The sequence below is a fragment of the Saprolegnia parasitica genome (genome assembly GCF_000151545.1).
Source record: "Saprolegnia parasitica CBS 223.65 unplaced genomic scaffold supercont2.8, whole genome shotgun sequence".
Taxonomy (NCBI): domain Eukaryota; phylum Oomycota; class Saprolegniomycetes; order Saprolegniales; family Saprolegniaceae; genus Saprolegnia; species Saprolegnia parasitica.
In genome coordinates this window covers 143,847-163,362 of record NW_012156402.1, presented here as the reverse complement: position 1 = coordinate 163,362, position 19,516 = coordinate 143,847, and the positions used below count along the sequence as shown (strand labels likewise).

The following is a 19,516-nucleotide window of genomic DNA, read 5'->3' as shown; positions in this document are numbered from 1 at the left end:
TTCAATTTTGGACCCCCATCTCCCCAACACCAGCCAACAGTTCCAGCAAGATCACAGGACTCCATCATCACCAGCATGGCCGCGACCTCGATGCACTGCAGCACCGAGCTGTATGAGAAGCTCTTTGCCGAGGACTACGTCAGCCGCTGCCTCGACAGCGGCGTCCGGCCCGACGCGCGCAAGCTCCTCGACGGCCGTCCCGTCAGCATGAACCGCACCAAGGCCGGCGCCTGCCTCGTCAAGCTCGGCCACTCGAGCGCGCTCGCCACGATCCAGTTCGCCGTCGGGACACCCGCCATCGCGACGCCCGACCAAGGCGAAGTCGGTGCGTCACGACATCGCTTGGAGCCGTGGCTGAGCTGCGCTGCGTAGATCTGCAAGTGTTTTTGACGGGCGTGTGCCAGAGCAAGTTCTCGACGCAGCGCACGACCGACGAAGCGCAGAGCTTGAGCAGCTTTCTGAGTCGGACGCTCATCGGGTACACTCGCTCCATGACGACGACGACGACATGGCGCTCATGCGTCCCCGTCGCCTAGGTCGCAGGTGATCAACCTCCGCGATCTCTGCATTGAGAGCGGCAAGTGCGCATGGAAGCTCATCATTAGCGTGCTCTTCCTCGACCACGACGGCAACGCCTTGGACACGGCGTTCCTCGCGACCATGATGGCACTCCGCGACTTGACGTTCCCGGCCATCACCGTGTCGTCCGACTTTGTCGTCTCGCTTGCTCCGGGTACGCTCGATCCTCCATATTCCTCCATATTCCTCACATGCAACATCGTCGTCGTCGTCTTGCAGAAGGCACGGACGGGCTGCCGTTGCCGGTGCACCAGACGCTTGTCCCGACAACCTTTGGCCTGTACAAGGACCACGTGCTGCTGGACCCGACGGCGCAGGAAGAAGACGTGCTCCGGGGCACGGTCACGATCCTCTACAACACCAACGGCGAGGTACCGCTTCCGATCTCGTAGCTCGAATATGCAGTCTGGTCTAGTTTTGCGGCGTGTACAAGGCGGGCGGGAGCCTCATTGCGGGCGAGACGCTCACGCGCTGCATGAAGCTCGCACGCGCGCGGACGCTCGACACGGCGGCGCGCATGCAGCAGCACTAAGCATGGCCTAAGAACGATGACTTCTTCTGCGCGTTGCGATGGACGACGACGAGAGTGTGGTGTAGTGGGAAAGGGATACATTGGGCACGAGGGGATGGTAATAGGCGCGTGACGACGGTGCGTCATCGCCTTACTGCGTCGCTTGGTGCAAGGCGCCGACTTCGTCGACAGACGAGATCTGCAGCCACTTCTTGTCGAGCGACTCCTTCCAGAGCGACACCTTGTGGTCGCCGGTCGAGACGGCGAGGACGTTGCCCGTGACCGACCAGCTCACGCGCCACACGGGCGCGTCAAACGTGTGCAGGAGCTCTTTGGTCCACTTGGACGGCTCGCCGGACGGCGTCTCTTCCTGTGTCCAGATGCACACATTGCGATCTTCGGACGCGCTCGCAATGAGGTTGGACGGCGCGCCGGTCGACGGCGCCCACGCCACGTCGCGGACCCAGTCGCTGTGGTGCGGCAGCGACTGATGCAGGTCCTCCTTGACCCACTCGGTCGCGCCGTCCGGAAGGGCCCAGACCTTGACCGTGTTGTCGCACGACGCCGTCACGACGCGCTTGCCCTGGAGACCGAGGCTGTGGTACGGCGCCCAGCTCACCGCGTTGACGCCGAGCGTGCTGTCCTGAAAGTAGCTCGTCGTCCAGCCTTCCACTAGAAAACGGTGGCATGAGCATGTTTCGGTCGAGAGCACGAAGAAGCGTACCCGCCGAGTGCGTGAGGATGGACACCTTGCCGTCCGCCGACGCGCACGCGAGGCTAAGCCCGTACTCGTACGGCGCCCACGCAATCGAGTTGACTACAGCAGAGGGAGGATCGCTGCAAGGCGATAAGAAGAAATGGCTTTATACCCGACGACTGGTGGAACGCATGCGTGTGGATCTGCGACCATTGGCCGTGCTGGGCTTCTTTGTGGATGATGACCTTGCCGTCGTACGAGCACGACGCGAGGAGCGTGCCAAACTTGGGGTGCGCCCAACTGATCTGCCACACGGGGCCTTCGTGGCTACGCACCGCTTAGCATATCCAGTCATCGCTTTCTCATTGGCTTCGTACCCTGCCAAGACGCGCTCGTTCGTGTGCTGGGCGTCGGCCGTGACATCGTAGACCTTGATGGTCCGGTCCGACGAGCACGTCGCGAGCCGCTTGCCGTAGTAGTCCAATTGCGCATCATGCTACGTGGCGCGCATGAGCCATGCATGTAGGATCATCGCCAGGAGCATGTTCGACGTACGATCATGTCGTCATGCTGCGTGTCGATCGAGAGCGCCGGGGCCGCCATGGAGCTTGCTGCCGTTCGAACGGATGTTGTTACTGACTGGAGATACCACACAGACCCAAGGCGAGTCACCCGATAAAGTGCGCCCTGCACCTGCCCCGCTATTAAATGCATGGGATTTACCTTGCTTTTTGTATGTATTTGTTAAATTATTATGGAGCGTACGTAACAGATTTATAGCCAATCACACGGCGCCACCAAAATCGGCGCGGCCAGCACGGCGCGGCCGTCGGCCAAGCGGCGCGGACGGGCAACGCGCCACGTAGCCGGCCGTATGGAGAGCTTCGCCTAGCCTAGCCGCAGCGCCATGATGCCGAGAGTCCTTGGTAGGCGCTGGATCGCATGCGCATGGAGGTATCATGGTACAAACGTCAGTGCAAGCCGGAGCCGCCAGCACCGTCACCAGCAAGCGCATGCGTCAAGACGTCAAACCAAAAGATACGATCATACATGTACGAGTGCACGAGCGACTATATAAAAAGCTACACAAACGCCGAGACGAAGGACGGGTCACTCTTGCGCGAGAAGGGCATTGTGACGTACACCGTGTCCGAGCCAGACCGCGGCCGCTTACTCACGAGCGCCAAGCCCATCGGTAGCATGTCGTTGAGGCGCTTCGTGAGGTGGCTAAAGTTGGCTTCGAACCCGCGCTGGGCCACAAACGGGTGCCACGGCGTCCGGCAGAGACTGTAGAGCTTGCTAAAGTCCAAGCACTGCGGCCCCACAAATACCGGCACGATCGTCTTGCCGTGCGTCTTGGCGATCGAGTAGCTCTTTTGCAGATTCCGCCACGCGTCGTCGTTGTCTCCGAGCTCGTCCGTCGTCACGAGGAAGACGACCGTCGACGACGACGTCATCACGTCCGCTTCTTCGCGCACGTCCATCGTATCCAAGGGCTGGGACGCCAGGAGTGGCACAAACCCTTTGGCTTGGACGCTCACTTCGATGCGGCGGAGGAACGACGGGTCCTGCGCCGTGTAGTAGATAAACACGCGGCGCGCCGGCGCGTGCACATCAAAATTGTAGAGTGGCAAGAGCGGTGGCGGCTCGGCATGCCGGAGGGCGTCCCGGACCGGCCCGAGGACGGCCTCGAACGCTGCCGCCCACTGCGTAGGGTCCTCCAGCATCGCATCCGAGACGGGAAAGGGCAGGATACACTGCTTTGGCACGAGGCGCTCAATCTCGCTCGACATGCCATTGGGATCCACGACGAGGACGACCGCTAGGGCAATGCATCGTCATCTTATGCCCATCGAGTCGTGGTTCGAGACGTACCAGGTGTTTTCGAGATCTTGGCGAACGAGAGCTCCTTGAGACACCACTCGGAGCGCGCGTAGCCATCGCAGACGACGGCGACAACAACCTTGGCGTTGAAGATACCTAGTCGTATGATGATGCGAAACTTATCAGAACGGATGGTTGAAAGAAGATGGGTACCGCGGGCGATTTCTTCGCGCCAGACCGCACCGCCGCCGATGCCGCTTGGGTCCATCGTGTCCATCCAGCATGTGAGACGCGCGTGGTCGACAAGGTGGTCGCGCACACGCTTGGCGATTGGCGCGTGGGCGTGGGTATAGCTGATCATGACGTCGCGGCTGCCGGCCTCCTTCTTGACCGCAAATTGGAGCTCGGTCGACGTCGTGCAGTCGACCGCGCGCTTGCCGTCGAGGTTGGTTGCCATGATGTTGGCGCCGCACTTGAGCAGCGAGACGGCCGTCACGCGGTTCTCGTTGATCAAGGCAACGTGCAGTGCCGTGTTGCCGCCGTCGTCTACGCGCCATGATGGCCGATTTCGAATTTGGACCACTGCCATTTCAAGTCGTGGTACCTGCAAAGTCGAGGTCGGCGCCGTGGGCAATGAGCGCCGCAATCACATCTTGGCCAACGCCTTCGGTCTGCGCGGCCACCGACAGCGGCGGGTTGCCCATCCGATCGTGCGCGTTCGGGTCACTCTCGTGCTCGAGCAGCAGCGTCACAACGGCCACGTGGTTGTTGCGGGCTGCCCAGTGCAGCGGCGAGCGGCCCATGTCGTCGCGGGCGTTGGCGTCGGCGCCGAAAGCGAGCAAGTGCTTGGCCGAGAGGTGGCTGCCCGTGATCGCGGCCCAGTGCAATGGCGTGCGGCAATGGACGCCGGCCGCGAGTTCGCCAAGGGTGTCGACTTGAACGCCGGCTTTCACATACGAGAGAACAGCGCTGACATTGTTGGCCGCTGCGGCCGCGTGCAGAGGCGTCAGCGCCACATCGCCGCCGTGTGCTTCGAGAAGACTCCACTGCATGACCCGGTGCGTGAGCATGTTGCGTTGCTAGAAAAAAGTGCGATCAATTCGGATGCTAGCAGCGAGGTACAGAGGAGACTGAGGTGTACCAAGGGTGTGAGCACGGTCGAGGCCTTACTGACGTACAAGAGATTGGTGCCGTGCGCCAAGAGCACTTGGATGACCTACACACAGGATGTTTGAAAATCAAGAAAAAACAAGAAAAAGCGAGAAAATGGGAGAAAAGGAAGAAAACACAGTACCTGCACGTCGTCCGCAAAGTAGATGGCGGGCTTGACGGCCGACTGCTTGAAGAAGGACGCACGCGGCAATGTATCGACGTTGGCGCCGTGGTCGAGCAAAAAGCGCACGGTCATGAGCTCGCCCGATTGCACCGCAATGTGCAGCGGACTCACGAGCACGCTCGAGAAGATCGAGTCGTTCATGCTCTGAACGTGGTCTTGCGTACGGACCTACGCGTACCATGAGCCTTCGATCCTTCATAGACCAAGATGATGGAGGTACAAAGAGGCGCGTGATCTTGAAGAGCACGCCAAGGTTGAAGTTGACGCGCGCGACCTTGTCGAGCGCATTGACGTCGAAATGATAGCGCAAGAAGAGATCCACGAGACGCAGATCGCCTTTCGCGACGGCCACGTGCAGCGGGTCTTGCGCGACCGCGCAAACGCCCAGAGCCACAGCCGGGGTTCTACAAAAAATCCTTGCGATGGATACATTGATACAAAGGGCCTCGGTACCGTGGTAGAGCTTGCGGGTGGCAAAGCCGTCGCCGAGCACGCGTGTGGCCTCGTCGAGGAGGTCTTGTGCCTTTTCAAAGTCGCCGGCCGACGCGGCCTTGAAGAGACCGGTGCGGAGCTCTGTGATCTTGCGGCTCCGACGGCTGATCGCTGGCAGCGTAAACAATCTAGTGTGCAAGATGACGATGCCCTTTGCATGCACAGGAAACTGCGTACGTTTTGAGCCAGCCTTGGAGGTTGGCCGAGTGCTTTGCGTCGTTCGTGGACCCGAGCTGGAGCTTGAGATGCGTCCGGAAGCGGCAGAAGAGCACTGTCTGCCAGTACAGCACGGCCGTGATCGGGAGGACGGCGTAGAACGCGACGTGGTACCGGACGCGCTCAAGGACGCTGTCGATTTGGTGGCAGTAAAACGCTGCATTGGGCATGGCCACGAGAAGGAGGATCCACTCGAGCAGCATGTGCGACATTTGAGCCACCACCAGCATCTCGGTGAGCTGGAGGAACGGGCGGCGGATCACGCGCCGGCCTTGGACCTTGTACAGGCCGCACGTGGTCGGGAAGAGCGCCGGCAGCATGAGCAGCAGATTCGCGGTGGATGCGATCGAAATGTAGTAGGCGAATGCATACGCGGCGTCCATGTTGGCGCAGTGCGACGACGCGTGGCCAATGTTGTGCAAGACAAGGCTCGCGGTGGCACACGCGAGGAGGAGCACGCTCGCAAAGATGAGCCGACCGCCAAAGAACGAGTTGCGCCACACGCGCACGGACGAGTCTTGCGGCGGCAGTGTCGCGTAGAAGCGGCTGTGCTGCAGCTGCGACGTCGAGCATGGCCGCGGCCGCACGCCCGGCGACGTCTCCATCTGCGCGTCCGCCGTGCTCGCGCGCGACGAGAACCGGTGCATTGTCGGCTTGAAGCGCGTCGGTGGCGGCCCCGCCCGCGCCCGGCCCGCCAAGCTCGAGCCGCGCGCCGACCACGACGACCGCGTCGACTTGTTGTAGCCCGGCACGACCTCGTTCTCGTTGGCTTCGTCGTACAAGCGGATACCGCCGGCGGTGAGCATCACGAGCTCTGCCGGGTTGCCCGCCGGCTCGGACCACGACGAGCCCTCGGCGGCCATCGGAGGCGTGGCCTCCTTGTCTTCCACGCTGTTCACTACGATCGGGATCGGCGACTGCATCGACGTGTACGGGGACGTAGGCTCGGTCTCGTCGTCTCCTCTCTCCATGCCACTCCTCGCGGGTTCGGCGGGATGGGTCGTCGTCGTCGTCGCGGCCGTCGTCGAAGCTGCGTCGGATGGTGGTTCAGCACCGCGGCTGTAATGGCGTTCAATTCCCTTAACCAGTACGTCGACCAATCGCACGCGACGGGACGTGCACGGATTGTGGGCATTTTCCGGCGAGAGATATTCCCTCATTGCGGCGCTATCACATGCAAACGTCCAACCGAATACGCTAGGTTTTTGCTCGAATTCTATCTCTGCAAGCTCTCCGATAGCTGCTGCCATACACATTCCCGGCATGCCAGCTTGCATGCGCTTCCATGCCATGCTTTGTCAAGAACGATGCGATAAGAAGCCAGCATCTCGGCGCAGAGAAGAAGCCTCCCGTCATCGTGGTAGCCATTGAGAGCGAGCTCTGTGAGAGCGGACGTGCATTTTGAATGACTGGATATCTTGCAGCGTTCGATTCGTTCGGCTCCAAGCGCACAGAGTCCGAAGACGAGCTACGGCGCCAAGGCAGTGATAATGGACTTGGTAGCGGCAAAGTTGACGTCGGACGAGCCAGCGTACACCATCTAATAGCAGACGTCGCAAGTCCCTCCTCAATCGTTGGTAGCAGTGTTGTCGGTACCATGCCGCCGTGGGACTTGGCATACTCTGCCCAGTTGGCGATGACTCTGTCGCTGGGACCGTCGCCGTAGGCGCAACCACCGCCGACGCAGACGCCAATGGTAGCTTTCGCCACGTCCCCACCGAGGTGCGATGCGAACCATTCTGGAAAGATCGTCGTCGTTGCATTGGCGTAAATTGCCTACATATCAAGTTGATACTTTCCAATCGAGGTCACCAGCGTACCGCGGCGGCCGTGCGGTCGATATCCACGTTGTACGCCATGATGTTGACCCAGTCGAGCAGCGGCAGGAGCGTCGGCGCAAAGCAGCGCGAGTACGTTGCATTCGTGCAGACGGAAGCGACGCCTATCCGGATAAAATACGTGGCACGTTCTCCGTCGCGATTGGAAATACTACCTTCGTACACAAACACGTCGTAGCTGATGTAGTACGGTGTGCGGCCGCCTTTGAGCGCGCGGTGCAGCGCCGTCATGTACGCGGTGACGCGCTTGGCGTCATGCGTCGCCCCCACCGTTTCGTCATCAATGTCGACGCCATCCAAGCCGAACGACTCGACGAGGGCGAGCGCGGACGCCGCGAACGCGTCTGGCGCGTCGATGCTGGCCATGCCGTCGACATTAGTCGCGCCGCCGATGCTGGCCATGACGATAATGCAGCGCCTACGCATGGCGCGTCACCTTCCAGCCAGAGCCGCCACGCCGTCGTACGCTTGAAGGGCGGCGATGCAGGCGCGGAGCGTCGCATCGGCACCTTGGAACGTCGGCACGACTCGACTCTGTTGCACGAGCGCAAAGCCAAACACAATGTGTGTGACACCGGGCGGGACCTGCCATCGCAAAGCTTAGTAGCTCCCCACGCTAATAGCAAGCACGAGGAAGGTCGTACGGTCATGCAGCCTTCGACTTGTGTCTCCCAAAAGAGGACGACGCGCTGCGACGGCAATGGTGCGCGGCAGGAGGTGGGCGAGACGGCAATGCGCTCCTTGGTGGCGAGAGCGGACTCGTGGCTGCTCGCGTTGGACTGGACGGCGTAGACGATGCCAGATACGACGGAAATGAGAAAGGCGACTAGAGATGACATTATTGCCATCGAGACGAGGATATCCAGGTCGTCGTACGAGAGAGCAGCGGCCAGAGCGCTTTGCAGATACGGGGGTGGGGCACGGCGCGGCGGTCGTCGGGCGTCGCGAGGATGTGACAGACCGCGTTGTCGTGTGGCGACGCCGTCAGCAGCGCGACGACCATCGGTGCTCAAAATACAACAAACGGGCGCCCAAAATACTTTCAAGTTGCGACCGATCGCGTCCAAGAAAAGGTACAATTTACAATAGGAAAAAATGTGGAAAATACGATCGTTCTCAACGACAATATAAGCATACACAAAAGCGGCAATTCATCACGCGCTGTGGGCAGGGTTGAGGGCCAAGTCGGGAATTGGTGCGAACCGGTCTTTCGTGTACGCTTGGAGGTCGAGCGAGTTGGCGTCGTGGACAGCCATCTCGAGCTCAAGGAGGCGCTGCATAAAACCAATGTTGGGCGACACGACGCGCCGCAGCGATCGGAGGTACTGCAGTGCATCGAGGAGGCGCATCTTGCGGATCTTGACGAGGTAGGCGAGGACGATCGTGGCGCTGCGGCTCATGCCATGCGAACAGTGCACCTACGTTTTACCCTCGATGCATCTTCGCTCCATCCAAGATAAGATCGTCTACCATGCAGGCCATGTGGTTCTCGACAGCCTTGTGGATGAACGCGCAGGCGTCGTCGAAGTACATGTCAATCTCCATCTCGGGCTCGTCCGTGATGGGCACACGCAAGTACTCGACGCGGTCTACCACATCGCATTGTTGTGCTACGCTCGTTGGGAGCGTCGTACCTGGAAAGTAGTTAGGCGTCTCGCGCGTGCAGTTGACAACGTGCGAGATGTCCATGGTACCGAGCACGTCCAAGTCGTTGACGCAGTCGTTGCCGCCAATGTACAAGAGCCCATCGAGGAGCCGCGTCGCGTTGTGCTGGATCGAGAGCGACCGTATCGCGCTCAAGCGCGGCTTCTTGGGGACCACGTCGCTCTCGCCGCTCGCGTCGTGGCTGCGCTGCATCCCAAGTCACAAAGTTGGACGACTGAATCGCGCTGACCCCAAAACGTTCGAAAATCGAATGAACGATCAATCCGCGCGTCGTCCCAAGCTTGGTCCTTCCCAGATGTAGTTCTGGACGCCTGCTGTACCATAGAGGAGTAGCAAGAGCCTTGCAAGTAGCTTCGTCGGCGATGGCCCGCGGTCCTACGGGTACCCCAGAGAAAGATTGAAAGATTGCGTTGCTGGTGGAAAGCAATATTTAATAAAGAGTAGGCTTATCTAACAAAATACGTGGCATCGCCTCAGCCTACCACATACTAGAAACATGCACCGCGCACTGTTGTAATATTGTGCTCCACAAACTTCACACAAAAGGAACGCGGCAGGAGTGCAGCTTCAAGTGGCGTCGTCACCACACGCGTTGCGCCGATACCGAGCACGACAGCTGTATAAAGAGCAGGCTTATTTAATCTATCGCTGTGGGCGTGAGGTGCCAAGCCGCGGAGCCCTACTGCACGGTGTGCCACGACCTCGCACGGTGCTCGCTCGGTGCCGTCGCTTTCCACGAGCACGTACGTTGCGACTGGAAAAGGGTCGAAAATCGAAATTTCCACTGAAAAAGATCGCCAAAGGGCAAAGATCGCAAAAAGGGCGGTGGTAGCGAAGCGGCATGGCCATCGGGTTCGCGATCGAGTGCGTCGTCTTGGCCGGCGGGACGTACGCCCTTCTTGGCCACTACAAGGACGCGCAGGTCGGGGCGGTCGTCACGGGCACGGTCTTCTTTAGCTGGTACGTGGGCTTTCTCGGTCTTGTGCTGCTGCCATGGGACTTGACGACCACGGCGCGTGGCGACGCCGACGCGTATCCGACATTGCTTTGCGCGTGGCAATTCGTGTACTGGTCTACGTTTGTGCTCAGCTGGGTCGTGCTGCCCGTCTTGATCGAGTACAACCAAAGCGGTGCGTTCACCACCGAGCAGCGCTTGCGCTACTCGATCAAGTACCTTCTTCGGCACTACGCAGTGCTGCTCGTGCTCGGCTTTCTCCTCTTCTTGTACCTCGTGGTGGTCGACCATTTCTCGATTGGCGGCGTCCTCGGTCTCGTCATGACGCTCGGCAACACGTACGGCCTCCTCTGGATCATCTGCCTCCTCGGGTACGGCCTCGTCAATATTCCGCGCAAGGTCTACGCGTACAGCGACCCGCAGCTGCGCTTGCGCCAGCTCTACTTTCGGGCGACGTACGTCCACGACGAGCGCGTCGAAGCGCAGTTTGTCTTGGACGACGTCGTGCGCGAGGTGCGCCAGCTCGCGACGCGCTTCAAGACGATCGAAGCCGCCACAATCGTCGTATCGCCCGAGTTTCAATACATCAAGCAGTGCATCGACCACCTCATGGGGACCGTCGGTCTCGACAGCGACGTCGAGGCGGCGAAACCACTAAAGCGGCAGACCCGGTCGAGCTACCGGTCGCTGGCCGGGCCTGTCCTTGACGACTCGCTCCCGACCGAGAAGGAGATCATCCATTTGCATGGGCGCGCCAAGCGCGTGCAGGCCGACCACCGGCGCTGCGACCAGACGTGGATCGATCTATGCTACGATTGCCAGCAGCTCCAGCTCGCGTCGCGGTCGCCCACTCCGGTGGTGTCGATGTTGGCCAAGGCGCTCACGTGCGTCTGTGTCCTTGGGTCCGGAATTGTCATGTGGAGCGAAGTCGTCATGGGCGCGCCCGAGTGGCTCTCGCCGCTCCGCCACCTGCTCGGGTCGACGGCCTCGACGCACATCATTGTCATTGGCCTCCTCCTCTACATGGCGCTCTGCACCTACATGAGTCTCTTCTCGATGCGGGGGTCTGGCCGGCTCGCGCTGCACGGCAACCACAACTCGACCGAGCTCAGTTTGCTCACCACGTCGGTGCACCAGAGCCGCCTCCAGTTTTCGCTCGGCTACAACTTCCTCCTGCTTCTGAACGCGTCGACGCTCACGTCGCGCACAGCGTTCCACGCGCTCTTCACCGACATGCGATTGATTCACTTTTTCGGCACCGACTTTAGCATGTACGCGCCGACGCTCTTGCTCGTGCTCGCGACGTGCACGCTCCTTAACGGGTACGCGCGCCTCGTCCGGTACCTCGGCTTGGACCAGTACGAAGAGCTCTTGGATGGCCACGTCGAGCACGATGCCAAGGTGCACCAAGGCGACGCGCTCGTCCAGCGCGGCATTGAAAAGTACGCTCGGCAGTGGGCGGCCAAGGCTGCGATGACTGGCTCGGAGCTCGCGGCGCCGCTTCTCGCCGCGAACGAGTGAGCGCAATGCGGCGTGGACCGTAATTGACACAAAAACACCGTCAAAATGATCACTTTTAGGCAAAATGGCCTCACTTTTTCACGTTCGGTGGTTCATACCGGTACCGGTACCGGTACAATCACTCGCAAGGGCAAAGTCACATGTGCAGCAAACACACAACTGAAATTGCAGAGGATTGCGACAAATGATATAAAAAGTCAGCTCAATGTGATACATGGTATTGCAGTCGCGACAGACCTTGATCACGGTTGTGTGGAGTCAGCTCAAGGCTGACCATCACACACACCCCTTCAGCATGGTATCGCACTCCACGCCGTTGTTGTATTATCCACCAACTCAATACACGTTGTAGAATCAAGGCCTTGGTCTAATCAAGGACAACAAGTGCATTTAGATCCTTGGTTGTATATTACATGTGTGTCCAGCACCGTCTGCTCCAACCACTGCATGGCTCCAGCGTATCATGCGACGCACGATAAGCTTAGTAGCGTAGCGGTCTGCTGGGGACAGTGAGACTGTCAAGCTGGCACTTGGAGGGCACAAAGCAGAAGCAAAGAGGAGGAAGAGAAAGCAGAGGAGGCAAAGGAGAAGCGAGCCAGCACGGAATCCAAAACAAAAGTGAGCGACCGTGAAGTCGCCACAACCAATGACCCGGAACGTATTCAGGACATTTTGAGATACAAACTACGAGAGAGAACTGGGAAAACCTCCGAGTGGCCCTAGCCTCAGGTGGGAAACCGTCAATGAAGAGGGCTGGACACGACCACCCAAGCCAAAAAGCAAAGACGGTGTGTCATCTTCGTGTCGGTTGACTAAATTCTGGAGGTGCTCTATGGACAGAAACCAAGTGGCCACCTTCGATGAACGAGATGGGGCAGCAGCAACGACGCTGTAATCTCCACCCCGCTGGCCACCGACGCACCTGAACGTCGTCTTGAAAAGTTGGGCGTTGAAAAGTTAATCATTCCTCAATTTACTCGGCAAAGGCGAGTCTATCTAGTACGATGGTGCGCGTTGTCTTGCCCCTCCTCACTGTGGCCGCCTGCAGCGTCGCCGCCGACCAAACCAAGATCCACCCGCGCCTCCTCCGAGAGCTCGCCGTCGCCGCGGGCGCCAACATCGTCGTCGAGTTCAAGGGCCGCGCCGATGAAGTCCTCGCCAAGGCTGGCCCTGAGTCGACTACCTCCCTCGCCGAACACGTGTACTCGACGCTCCAGGCGCACGCCGACGTGTCGCAGGCCGCCGCGCTGCACATACTTCGCAACGACAAGCTCGAGTCCGCCTCCACCCTTAAGCCCACGTCGCTATGGATCACCAACTCCCTTTACATTCCCGGTGCGACCCAGGCCGTCGCCGACGCGCTCGCCAAGCTCCCAGAAGTGCTCGCCGTGCGCCACGAAGACGTTCTCACGCTCGACCTACCAACCGTGGTCGATGCCGCCACCAACGTGACCGCTGAGTGGGGCGTTGCCAAGACGCAGGCGCCTCTCGTTTGGGCCGAAGGCTTTACGGGCGCCGGCGTCGTCGTCGGCTCCATCGACACGGGCGTGCGCGGCACCCACGAAGCGCTCAGATCCAACTTTCGCGCGTTGCACGGCTGGTACGACCCCACAGCGCAGCTGGCCGAGCCATCGGACACCCACGGCCACGGCTCGCACACGCTCGGCTCGGCCGTCGGCGGGCTCGGCGTCGGCGTCGCGCCGGACGCCAAGTGGATCGCCTGTCGAGGCTGTCCGGGTGGTTCTTGTCCCGAGTCGGCGCTCGTCGCCTGCGCGCAGTTCATGGTCTGTCCAACGGACGTCCACGGGGCCAACCCGCGCTGCGACCTAAAGCCGCACGTCGTCACCAACAGCTGGGGCAGTACGGTCGACTGGCCGTTCAAGAAGGCGATCGTGGATGCGTGGCGCGCCGCGGGCATCCTTCCCGTCTTTTCCATCGGCAATTCTGGTCCTAGCTGCTCGTCGGTGGGCTATCCCGGAGGGTATGCCAACGTCATTGGCGTCGGCGCCACCGACGATGCGGATGCACTTGGCTATTTTAGCAGCAAGGGCCCCACCGCCGATGGCCGCATGAAGCCGGACCTCTCGGCGCCAGGCGTAAGAGTGACTTCGTGCGGCGCGACGGGCGATGCGGCGTACGTGAGTATGAGCGGCACGAGCATGGCGGCGCCGCACGTCGCCGGCGCTATCGCGCTACTCATCTCGGCCAAGCCCGGCATTTCGTACGACGAAGTCTACATGCTTCTTACGACCACGGCCGAAACCAAGAGCCTTGCGAACGATGCGAGCACTTGCGGCGGGCTCCCTGGCACGGCCTACCCCAACAACAATTTTGGCCACGGGCGACTCGATATCCTCGGCGCCATCGAGAAGCTCGTCGCAAAGCCGGCTTGCTGAATGCTACGAACATCGACTTTATAGTAAATATATAGTCTGCTGCATTGCAACGAGCGTGGCTGTCGCAACGGGATCGATCCGGCGGTCTAAAAAACACATCGGTGGGATGGGTCAGCCCATATGCATGTTGACCTCCTCAATATTGTCCTCGTTGACTAGAAACGAGTTTGCCACCACGAATGCAGTCCACCCGGTCGTGCGCGCATGGTATACTTGTAGTTTGCCTGACGTTTTCTACCCAACTATTCTACATGTCGATCTATCAAACTATCAAACTATCGAGGGCGCATCCAAGATGCATCGGCACACCACCGCTTCAGTGTTGTTTTCAATGTTGTGTTTGTTTAGCCACTGTTGGAGTAGCTGCCGGCTTTGCCCATGGCCGTCACGGTCGCGCCTTGGTTGGTAGTCATGTCGGCCGACGCTGTCCAAAGCATCGCGCCGCCATATTGCGCCGCGCCTTGGGACGCATACGCAGCGAGTTGGGTGCTCGTCGGCGCCGCACCAAACGCACACCCGCCCAGCGTCCCGACGGGTCCGACGCAGCCACCGAGGATGATTTGGCTCGGATTCACTGTCTTGGCCCAGAGCGTCGGTGTCGTCGTCGTCAAGTACGTGTCGTAGTCGGTCTAGTCAATTGAGGACAATCTGTTTTAGAGATGACAAGAGTGGACGTACGGCCGAGGCCGCGTTGTACATCATCAGATTCACATGATCGACGATGCGTGCGATGGCCGGATCAAAGCAGCGCTGAAAGTCACCGGTCGGCGTGTTGCAGTCGGGGTTGAGCGACGTCGGAAACTCGTCCCATGTGATCTCGTACGCGGGCTCGCCGGCTGCCCGGGGCAGGCTGCCGAGCTGCGTCTTGAGTGCGGTGAGGTACGTGACGACGCTGGGCGCGGCGTTCGCCTTCCAGTCGCCGGCTGCGAGGAGGTTCCCGCTCTCGTCATCAATGTCGACGCCGTCAAAGCCAAACCTACGTTCGACGTAGAATCGACGCATCGGTGGCGGGCTAAACGCACGCACTTTTGAACGACTAACGCCGCAGACGACGCAAACGTGGCAATCTGCGCCGTCGAGTTGAGCGCGGCAAACGTTTCGCGCATGGTCGCGCCGCCGATGCTAATGAAATTCTTGATGCATTTTCTAGACAGAATACGTGGTGAGGATGGCCAACGTATAAGATGGTGCCATATCGTACGCGCGGGTCTGGGCCAGGCAGGCTTTTAGCGTCGCGTCCGAGCCCTGGAACGAGCTGCTCACGGCGCCCGAAGCCGCGTCAATGAGCGCAAAGCTCCAGTAAATGTGGGTCACGTAGGCCGCGGCACTGCTGGATGCAAACTAGGCACGCTAAGCACGCAGCTGGAAAAACAGATAGGATTCGGTACCGACGAGCAGTCGACTTGGGATTCCCAAAACACGGCAAACGTCTTCTTGGGCGTAGGGCAGCTCACGCAGCTGCTACCGACGAGGTGCGTGCCCCGGTTGGGGCAGGTCCCATCGGCCGACGTCGGGCTCGGCGACGCTTTTGTAATCGGTGTCGGCTTGGCTGTCATTGTCACGGTTGGCGTCGGCGTCGTCTGCGCGTCCGAGCCCGTGCTCACCGATTGGTTGGTGTCGGGGCTAAAGGTGCCAACGGCGGCGAGGATGCCGACGATGAGGCCGATCATCGCGAGCACTAGTCACGGGCGGTGGCATGCTGGGATGAGATTGTTGCAGACGCCGCGTACCTGGGAGCGCGGCGCGGCGAAGGCACGAGAGGGTCACTTCCGACTCGCGCGGCGGCAGCTCGGCAATGTCGTCGTCGTCCAGCTGCGGGGCGCGCCCAGGGTGCTGGGGCGACGCGAGACGTGCAAACTCGGCGCGGGGAGTGGTCATGGACGTTGGGCTATCGACGTGAGCTACAGGAATCGGCCGTTTTGAGCCAAGTTTAGCAAGCACGCGTTCGACAATTCGAGCAATGATGATGCCACGGAGAAAAGGACTGGCGCGACGGCGGCCGTGCGCCAAGATCTTACCGTTGTCGTGTCGCAGCGTCTCAAAGTCTAGTTCCACGCAACCAGTGCCCCGCGCCAAAATCTAAACACATGCCGCAACGGAGCAACGCCAGCAGCGCACGCCAACGCATGGAATCTCGTGTCTTGTCCGTGGCTCATGCCAGCGCGCGCGGGAGCGTCCACTCAGATCTGAGTTGGACGAAGCGGCGTGGTCGTAGCGAGCTCGTTCCAGAATTCGTGTCCACATCGGGAACAATTCGATAGACATAGCAAATCCGGCGCAACAAATATATGGCCGCCACGCACCCCGCATGTCGCGGCTGCGGTCCACGATGGATCGAGCGACAAGCGTACACTGTATGGGCGAGCGAATTGGACCGCAACAGCTTGCGTTGGCGACCGGAAAAAGGGTCGCATAACGTTACTGGATACTCGCATGCAGTTGCGATGCAAGCAAGCACGGAGCGCCACGACTCGTGCCTCGTGGCCCAGGAGGCATGTGTCTGCTTGCCGTTCGTTCGACTGCCGCGTGCCGGAAAGCGGGTCCGTCGGCCGACGGTCATCCGAGGCGACGACTGCTCGTCAAGGTCGCCGCAGTCTGCAGCTCGGTCGACGGACGAACCGACGGGTGGTACAATCGATACCAGGCGACGCGGGTGGAGTAGGCATTCCGTCCCGAGGTCCCGGTTACTACCAGCGAAGGGTCCATGTTGCGATCGGCGAGCAGACCCTCTTGGTGTTAGTATCCAACGTTTCTAGCAACTTCAAACTGGCAGGAATCCGAATAAAATAAAATAAAATAAATTTCCAAGATATACCGACGCGCACGATGGCGACGACGACGACGACGACGCTGCCGCCCCCGCCGTACATGCTCGGCGAGCGCCCGACGCCCTTCCACGCCGGCGACGGAAGCGTCACGTTCCGCCAAGTACCGTACGTGAGCGTCCACGCGCGCATCGAGAAGGGCACCGCGGTCCGGAAACACCTCAAAAAGTACCTCGAGTCGAGCAGTCACTCGCACTCGATGATGGCCCACGCCTTCTTGAGCGACGCCCACGTGGCCTCGATGCAACCGGAAGAGATCTCAAAGTCCTCGATGGACGACGTCTTCCGCTGCCTCCAGCGCTACAACCACACGGTCGGGACCAAGTCCATGGAGGTCGCCAAGGCGCTCTCGCAGCTCGCGTCGCCGCTCGACAATGCAGGCCGCGTCAAGAAGTGGAACAAGGACAACTACAACATCGTACGATCGCGTCCTCCTCTGATGCTAGCACTCGACCGACGACGACCCAACACCCTAGATTCAAAAGTGCGTCCAGGACGTGGCCGCGGCGGAAAAGCGCATGGTATGGCTGCGACGACAACGACGACGACGAGACTGTACTACTGGATGGGGTAGGAGCGCGCGATCGCTCGGCGAGACAAGGCGATTGAAGAGCACGCGCACTGGAAGCGCATCTGCGAGATGAACGCTGGCGCCGTGGCCATGCAGCCCACCAACGCCGACTGCCAACGCGCGCTGTCCGTCTCCCTAGGTACTAGTGCATCTCGTGTCCACGCAGATGCCGATGGCTTGACCATGGATGTAGCCAAGGCCAATGCTGCCGCCGAGGAAGAGCGCATCGGCCTCGAAGAGTACGAAGCCTGCAAGAATGCGCTCCACTCGGCGATCGAGCACCGCGACGACATGGTCGAAGAGTCCACCGAAGCGTCCCAGATGATGGAAGAAGACCGGCTCGAAACCATGGTCCTCATCTTGCAGCAGTTCATCCAAGTACGACGCGCCCTTCCTGCGTGGCCTTCTCATGCCTCTACTAGGTCAAGCAGTCGGCGCTGGCGGCGGAAATGGACAGTTTGCGCGACCTTGCGCGCATGGTGTCGGCGACCGACCGGTCCGCGACGATCCAGCAGTACATTCTCGACCACATGCAACCAGACATTACGCACCGGCACTCGAAAGCGCTCTTCCTCCTCGAGTGGCACTGGAAGTGGCACCTCGAGCGCATCGAGCTTGCGCGCAACGAGCCCGATGACTATCTCGCGCTCGAGTCGGACGCCTTGTACGTCGTTGCGATGTAAAGTGTATCGCTCATGGATAGATGCTTGCTTGCAGGCCCTGTCTGCAGTCGAGTGGCATGACAGTTCATGACGTCGAGGTCATGAAGGACTTTATCGCGTGCTGTTTTGTCGAGCCCGACCTCTCGCGCATGATTTTGGATCCGACCAAGGTCTCGACGCGGCACCGCCGACGGTTTGTTGACCCCAAGTCCAAGGCACTGTACCGCATGGACACGGTGCGCAAGGTGCTCGTCGCGGCCCTCAACCATCAACGCACCCACTCGCTCACTCTGTCGGTACGTCCAATGTCCTGAAAAAATGCAGAAAACCATATACCAATCCGCCCGGTCTTGAAACATTGATATTTATGTTCTTGTAGGCTCAAGGCTACGAAGCGCTCGTGGCATCGATGAACCTTCTCTTGCATGGCTGCATGGACCGTGGCGACACCAAGTGTGCCAAGAGCGTCATGAACATGGCGCAGACTTTTTACTGCATCGACGTGGACGGCAGCACGCACAAGTACCTCCTCGACGGCATCGTGCACCACCCGATTTGGCAAACCGCCCATTTCTGGGGCGACGCAGTACGTCTTCTGACGATGCGACATGTCGTATGTATCAATCTATCAATTAGGTGCTCATGAGCATCGGCGAAGAGCTGAGTCGAAATCCGATGGAGACGCCGTGGCACTACTGGCCGCCCGCGAAACGCGCGTCGCTCGTGCTATCCGTGCACAACACGGTCTTTGGCCAGCTCTCGACATACCTCTACAACATGGCGGCGTTCCGAATGTCCAAGCACCAGATCATGCAATTCGTGCAAAATGTGGCGTTTTCGTTTGAGCTGAGCGAAGACCAGCGCATTGTGCTGCTGGCGAGCGCGAATGGCCTCGACACGACGTCGGCCTCCGACGCCTTGGCCCTCGAAGGCGGCGACGCGGCCATGTTTACGACGGCGATCTTTCCCGAGTGGCGGCAGCGCGCGCCGCCGGGCCGGACGCCGCTGCAAAAGATGCGCCACGGGCTCTCCAAGATCAAGGGCATCTTCGACCAAGACTCGGCCGCGCAAGCCGCGTCGACGCAAGCGCTGCTCGCTAACGCTCAAGTACGTCGTCCATCATCTGTCTTGTAAACCGCAGCGTCGAGGCGACATGGCAACGTGTAGAAGACGAGTGAAGTCTGGGAAAGCCTCTTTGGCGACGACCCGAAGAAGGCGCTGCCGCCGAGCGATGCGATCGAGCTCGCGACGAACGCCCCTGCTCTCTCGACACCCTCCATTGCCCGCGTCGAGAGCGAAGACGAGGGCAGGACCAGCCGGTATCGCCGCGACGACGACCTGCGCCGGCGCGACACTCGGCGGGGTCGGCCACAGAGCACCAACAACTTGCACGAGCTCCTCATGGCCGAGGCCCACGCGGGAACGAGT

At 60.3% G+C, this 19,516-nt stretch overlaps 9 protein-coding genes across 9 annotated transcripts in view; 4 read left to right on the top strand and 5 right to left on the bottom strand.

The window, feature by feature from the left end:
- The first annotated feature begins 39 nt into the window (after nt 1–39).
- Nucleotides 40–1,155, top strand: SPRG_03161 (hypothetical protein). Its single transcript, XM_012341753.1, has 5 exons — nt 40–325; nt 373–478; nt 537–733; nt 799–950; nt 995–1,155. Exons 1-5 carry the CDS (start codon nt 76–78, stop codon nt 1,109–1,111), a joined length of 822 nt encoding a protein of 273 aa, XP_012197143.1. The 5' UTR covers nt 40–75; the 3' UTR covers nt 1,112–1,155.
- Nucleotides 1,156–1,175: 20 nt separating this feature from the next.
- On the bottom strand, nt 1,176–2,453 carry SPRG_03160 (hypothetical protein). Its single transcript, XM_012341752.1, has 5 exons — nt 2,343–2,453; nt 2,165–2,283; nt 1,960–2,114; nt 1,815–1,907; nt 1,176–1,762 (listed from the first exon to the last, which is right to left on the bottom strand). Exons 1-5 carry the CDS (start codon nt 2,388–2,390, stop codon nt 1,242–1,244), a joined length of 936 nt encoding a protein of 311 aa, XP_012197142.1. The 5' UTR covers nt 2,391–2,453; the 3' UTR covers nt 1,176–1,241.
- A 416-nt stretch (nt 2,454–2,869) lies between these two features.
- SPRG_03159 (hypothetical protein) lies at nt 2,870–6,578 on the bottom strand (the record flags this gene model as incomplete). The annotated part of the gene is made up of 8 exons (XM_012341751.1): nt 2,870–3,609; nt 3,663–3,767; nt 3,825–4,157; nt 4,216–4,690; nt 4,753–4,827; nt 4,906–5,115; nt 5,168–5,567; nt 5,617–6,578. 8 exons carry the CDS (start codon nt 6,576–6,578, stop codon nt 2,870–2,872), a joined length of 3,300 nt encoding a protein of 1,099 aa, XP_012197141.1.
- Nucleotides 6,579–7,002: 424 nt separating this feature from the next.
- SPRG_03158 (hypothetical protein) lies at nt 7,003–8,519 on the bottom strand. The gene is made up of 7 exons (XM_012341750.1): nt 8,370–8,519; nt 8,138–8,319; nt 7,960–8,078; nt 7,649–7,911; nt 7,476–7,597; nt 7,252–7,431; nt 7,003–7,195 (listed from the first exon to the last, which is right to left on the bottom strand). Exons 1-7 carry the CDS (start codon nt 8,494–8,496, stop codon nt 7,124–7,126), a joined length of 1,065 nt encoding a protein of 354 aa, XP_012197140.1. The 5' UTR covers nt 8,497–8,519; the 3' UTR covers nt 7,003–7,123.
- A 38-nt stretch (nt 8,520–8,557) lies between these two features.
- SPRG_03157 (hypothetical protein) lies at nt 8,558–9,398 on the bottom strand. The gene is made up of 3 exons (XM_012341749.1): nt 9,128–9,398; nt 8,964–9,082; nt 8,558–8,911 (listed from the first exon to the last, which is right to left on the bottom strand). Exons 1-3 carry the CDS (start codon nt 9,348–9,350, stop codon nt 8,648–8,650), a joined length of 606 nt encoding a protein of 201 aa, XP_012197139.1. The 5' UTR covers nt 9,351–9,398; the 3' UTR covers nt 8,558–8,647.
- A 544-nt stretch (nt 9,399–9,942) lies between these two features.
- Nucleotides 9,943–11,709, top strand: SPRG_03156 (hypothetical protein). Its single transcript, XM_012341748.1, has one exon. It carries the CDS (start codon nt 10,000–10,002, stop codon nt 11,632–11,634), a length of 1,635 nt encoding a protein of 544 aa, XP_012197138.1. The 5' UTR covers nt 9,943–9,999; the 3' UTR covers nt 11,635–11,709.
- Nucleotides 11,710–12,612: 903 nt separating this feature from the next.
- Nucleotides 12,613–14,030, top strand: SPRG_03155 (hypothetical protein; the record flags this gene model as incomplete). The annotated part of the gene is made up of 1 exon (XM_012341747.1): nt 12,613–14,030. Exon 1 carries the CDS (start codon nt 12,639–12,641, stop codon nt 14,028–14,030), a length of 1,392 nt encoding a protein of 463 aa, XP_012197137.1. The 5' UTR covers nt 12,613–12,638.
- Nucleotides 14,031–14,347: 317 nt separating this feature from the next.
- Nucleotides 14,348–15,986, bottom strand: SPRG_03154 (hypothetical protein). Its single transcript, XM_012341746.1, has 6 exons — nt 15,761–15,986; nt 15,419–15,708; nt 15,232–15,371; nt 15,057–15,176; nt 14,709–15,006; nt 14,348–14,659 (listed from the first exon to the last, which is right to left on the bottom strand). The coding sequence occupies exons 1-6, from the start codon at nt 15,906–15,908 to the stop codon at nt 14,375–14,377; spliced, it is 1,281 nt and encodes a 426-aa protein (XP_012197136.1). The 5' UTR covers nt 15,909–15,986; the 3' UTR covers nt 14,348–14,374.
- An 870-nt stretch (nt 15,987–16,856) lies between these two features.
- Nucleotides 16,857–19,516, top strand: part of SPRG_19468 (hypothetical protein) — a gene marked incomplete at both ends in the record, with an annotated part of 2,884 nt that continues 224 nt past the window's right edge. Inside the window, 9 exons of the mRNA XM_012342007.1 lie at nt 16,857–17,273; nt 17,332–17,376; nt 17,430–17,565; nt 17,620–17,804; nt 17,849–18,090; nt 18,144–18,384; nt 18,468–18,674; nt 18,725–19,195; nt 19,256–19,407. Of these exons, the coding sequence (XP_012197397.1) occupies nt 16,857–17,273; nt 17,332–17,376; nt 17,430–17,565; nt 17,620–17,804; nt 17,849–18,090; nt 18,144–18,384; nt 18,468–18,674; nt 18,725–19,195; nt 19,256–19,407 (2,096 nt within the window). The remainder of the gene's footprint in view (nt 17,274–17,331; nt 17,377–17,429; nt 17,566–17,619; nt 17,805–17,848; nt 18,091–18,143; nt 18,385–18,467; nt 18,675–18,724; nt 19,196–19,255; nt 19,408–19,516) is intronic.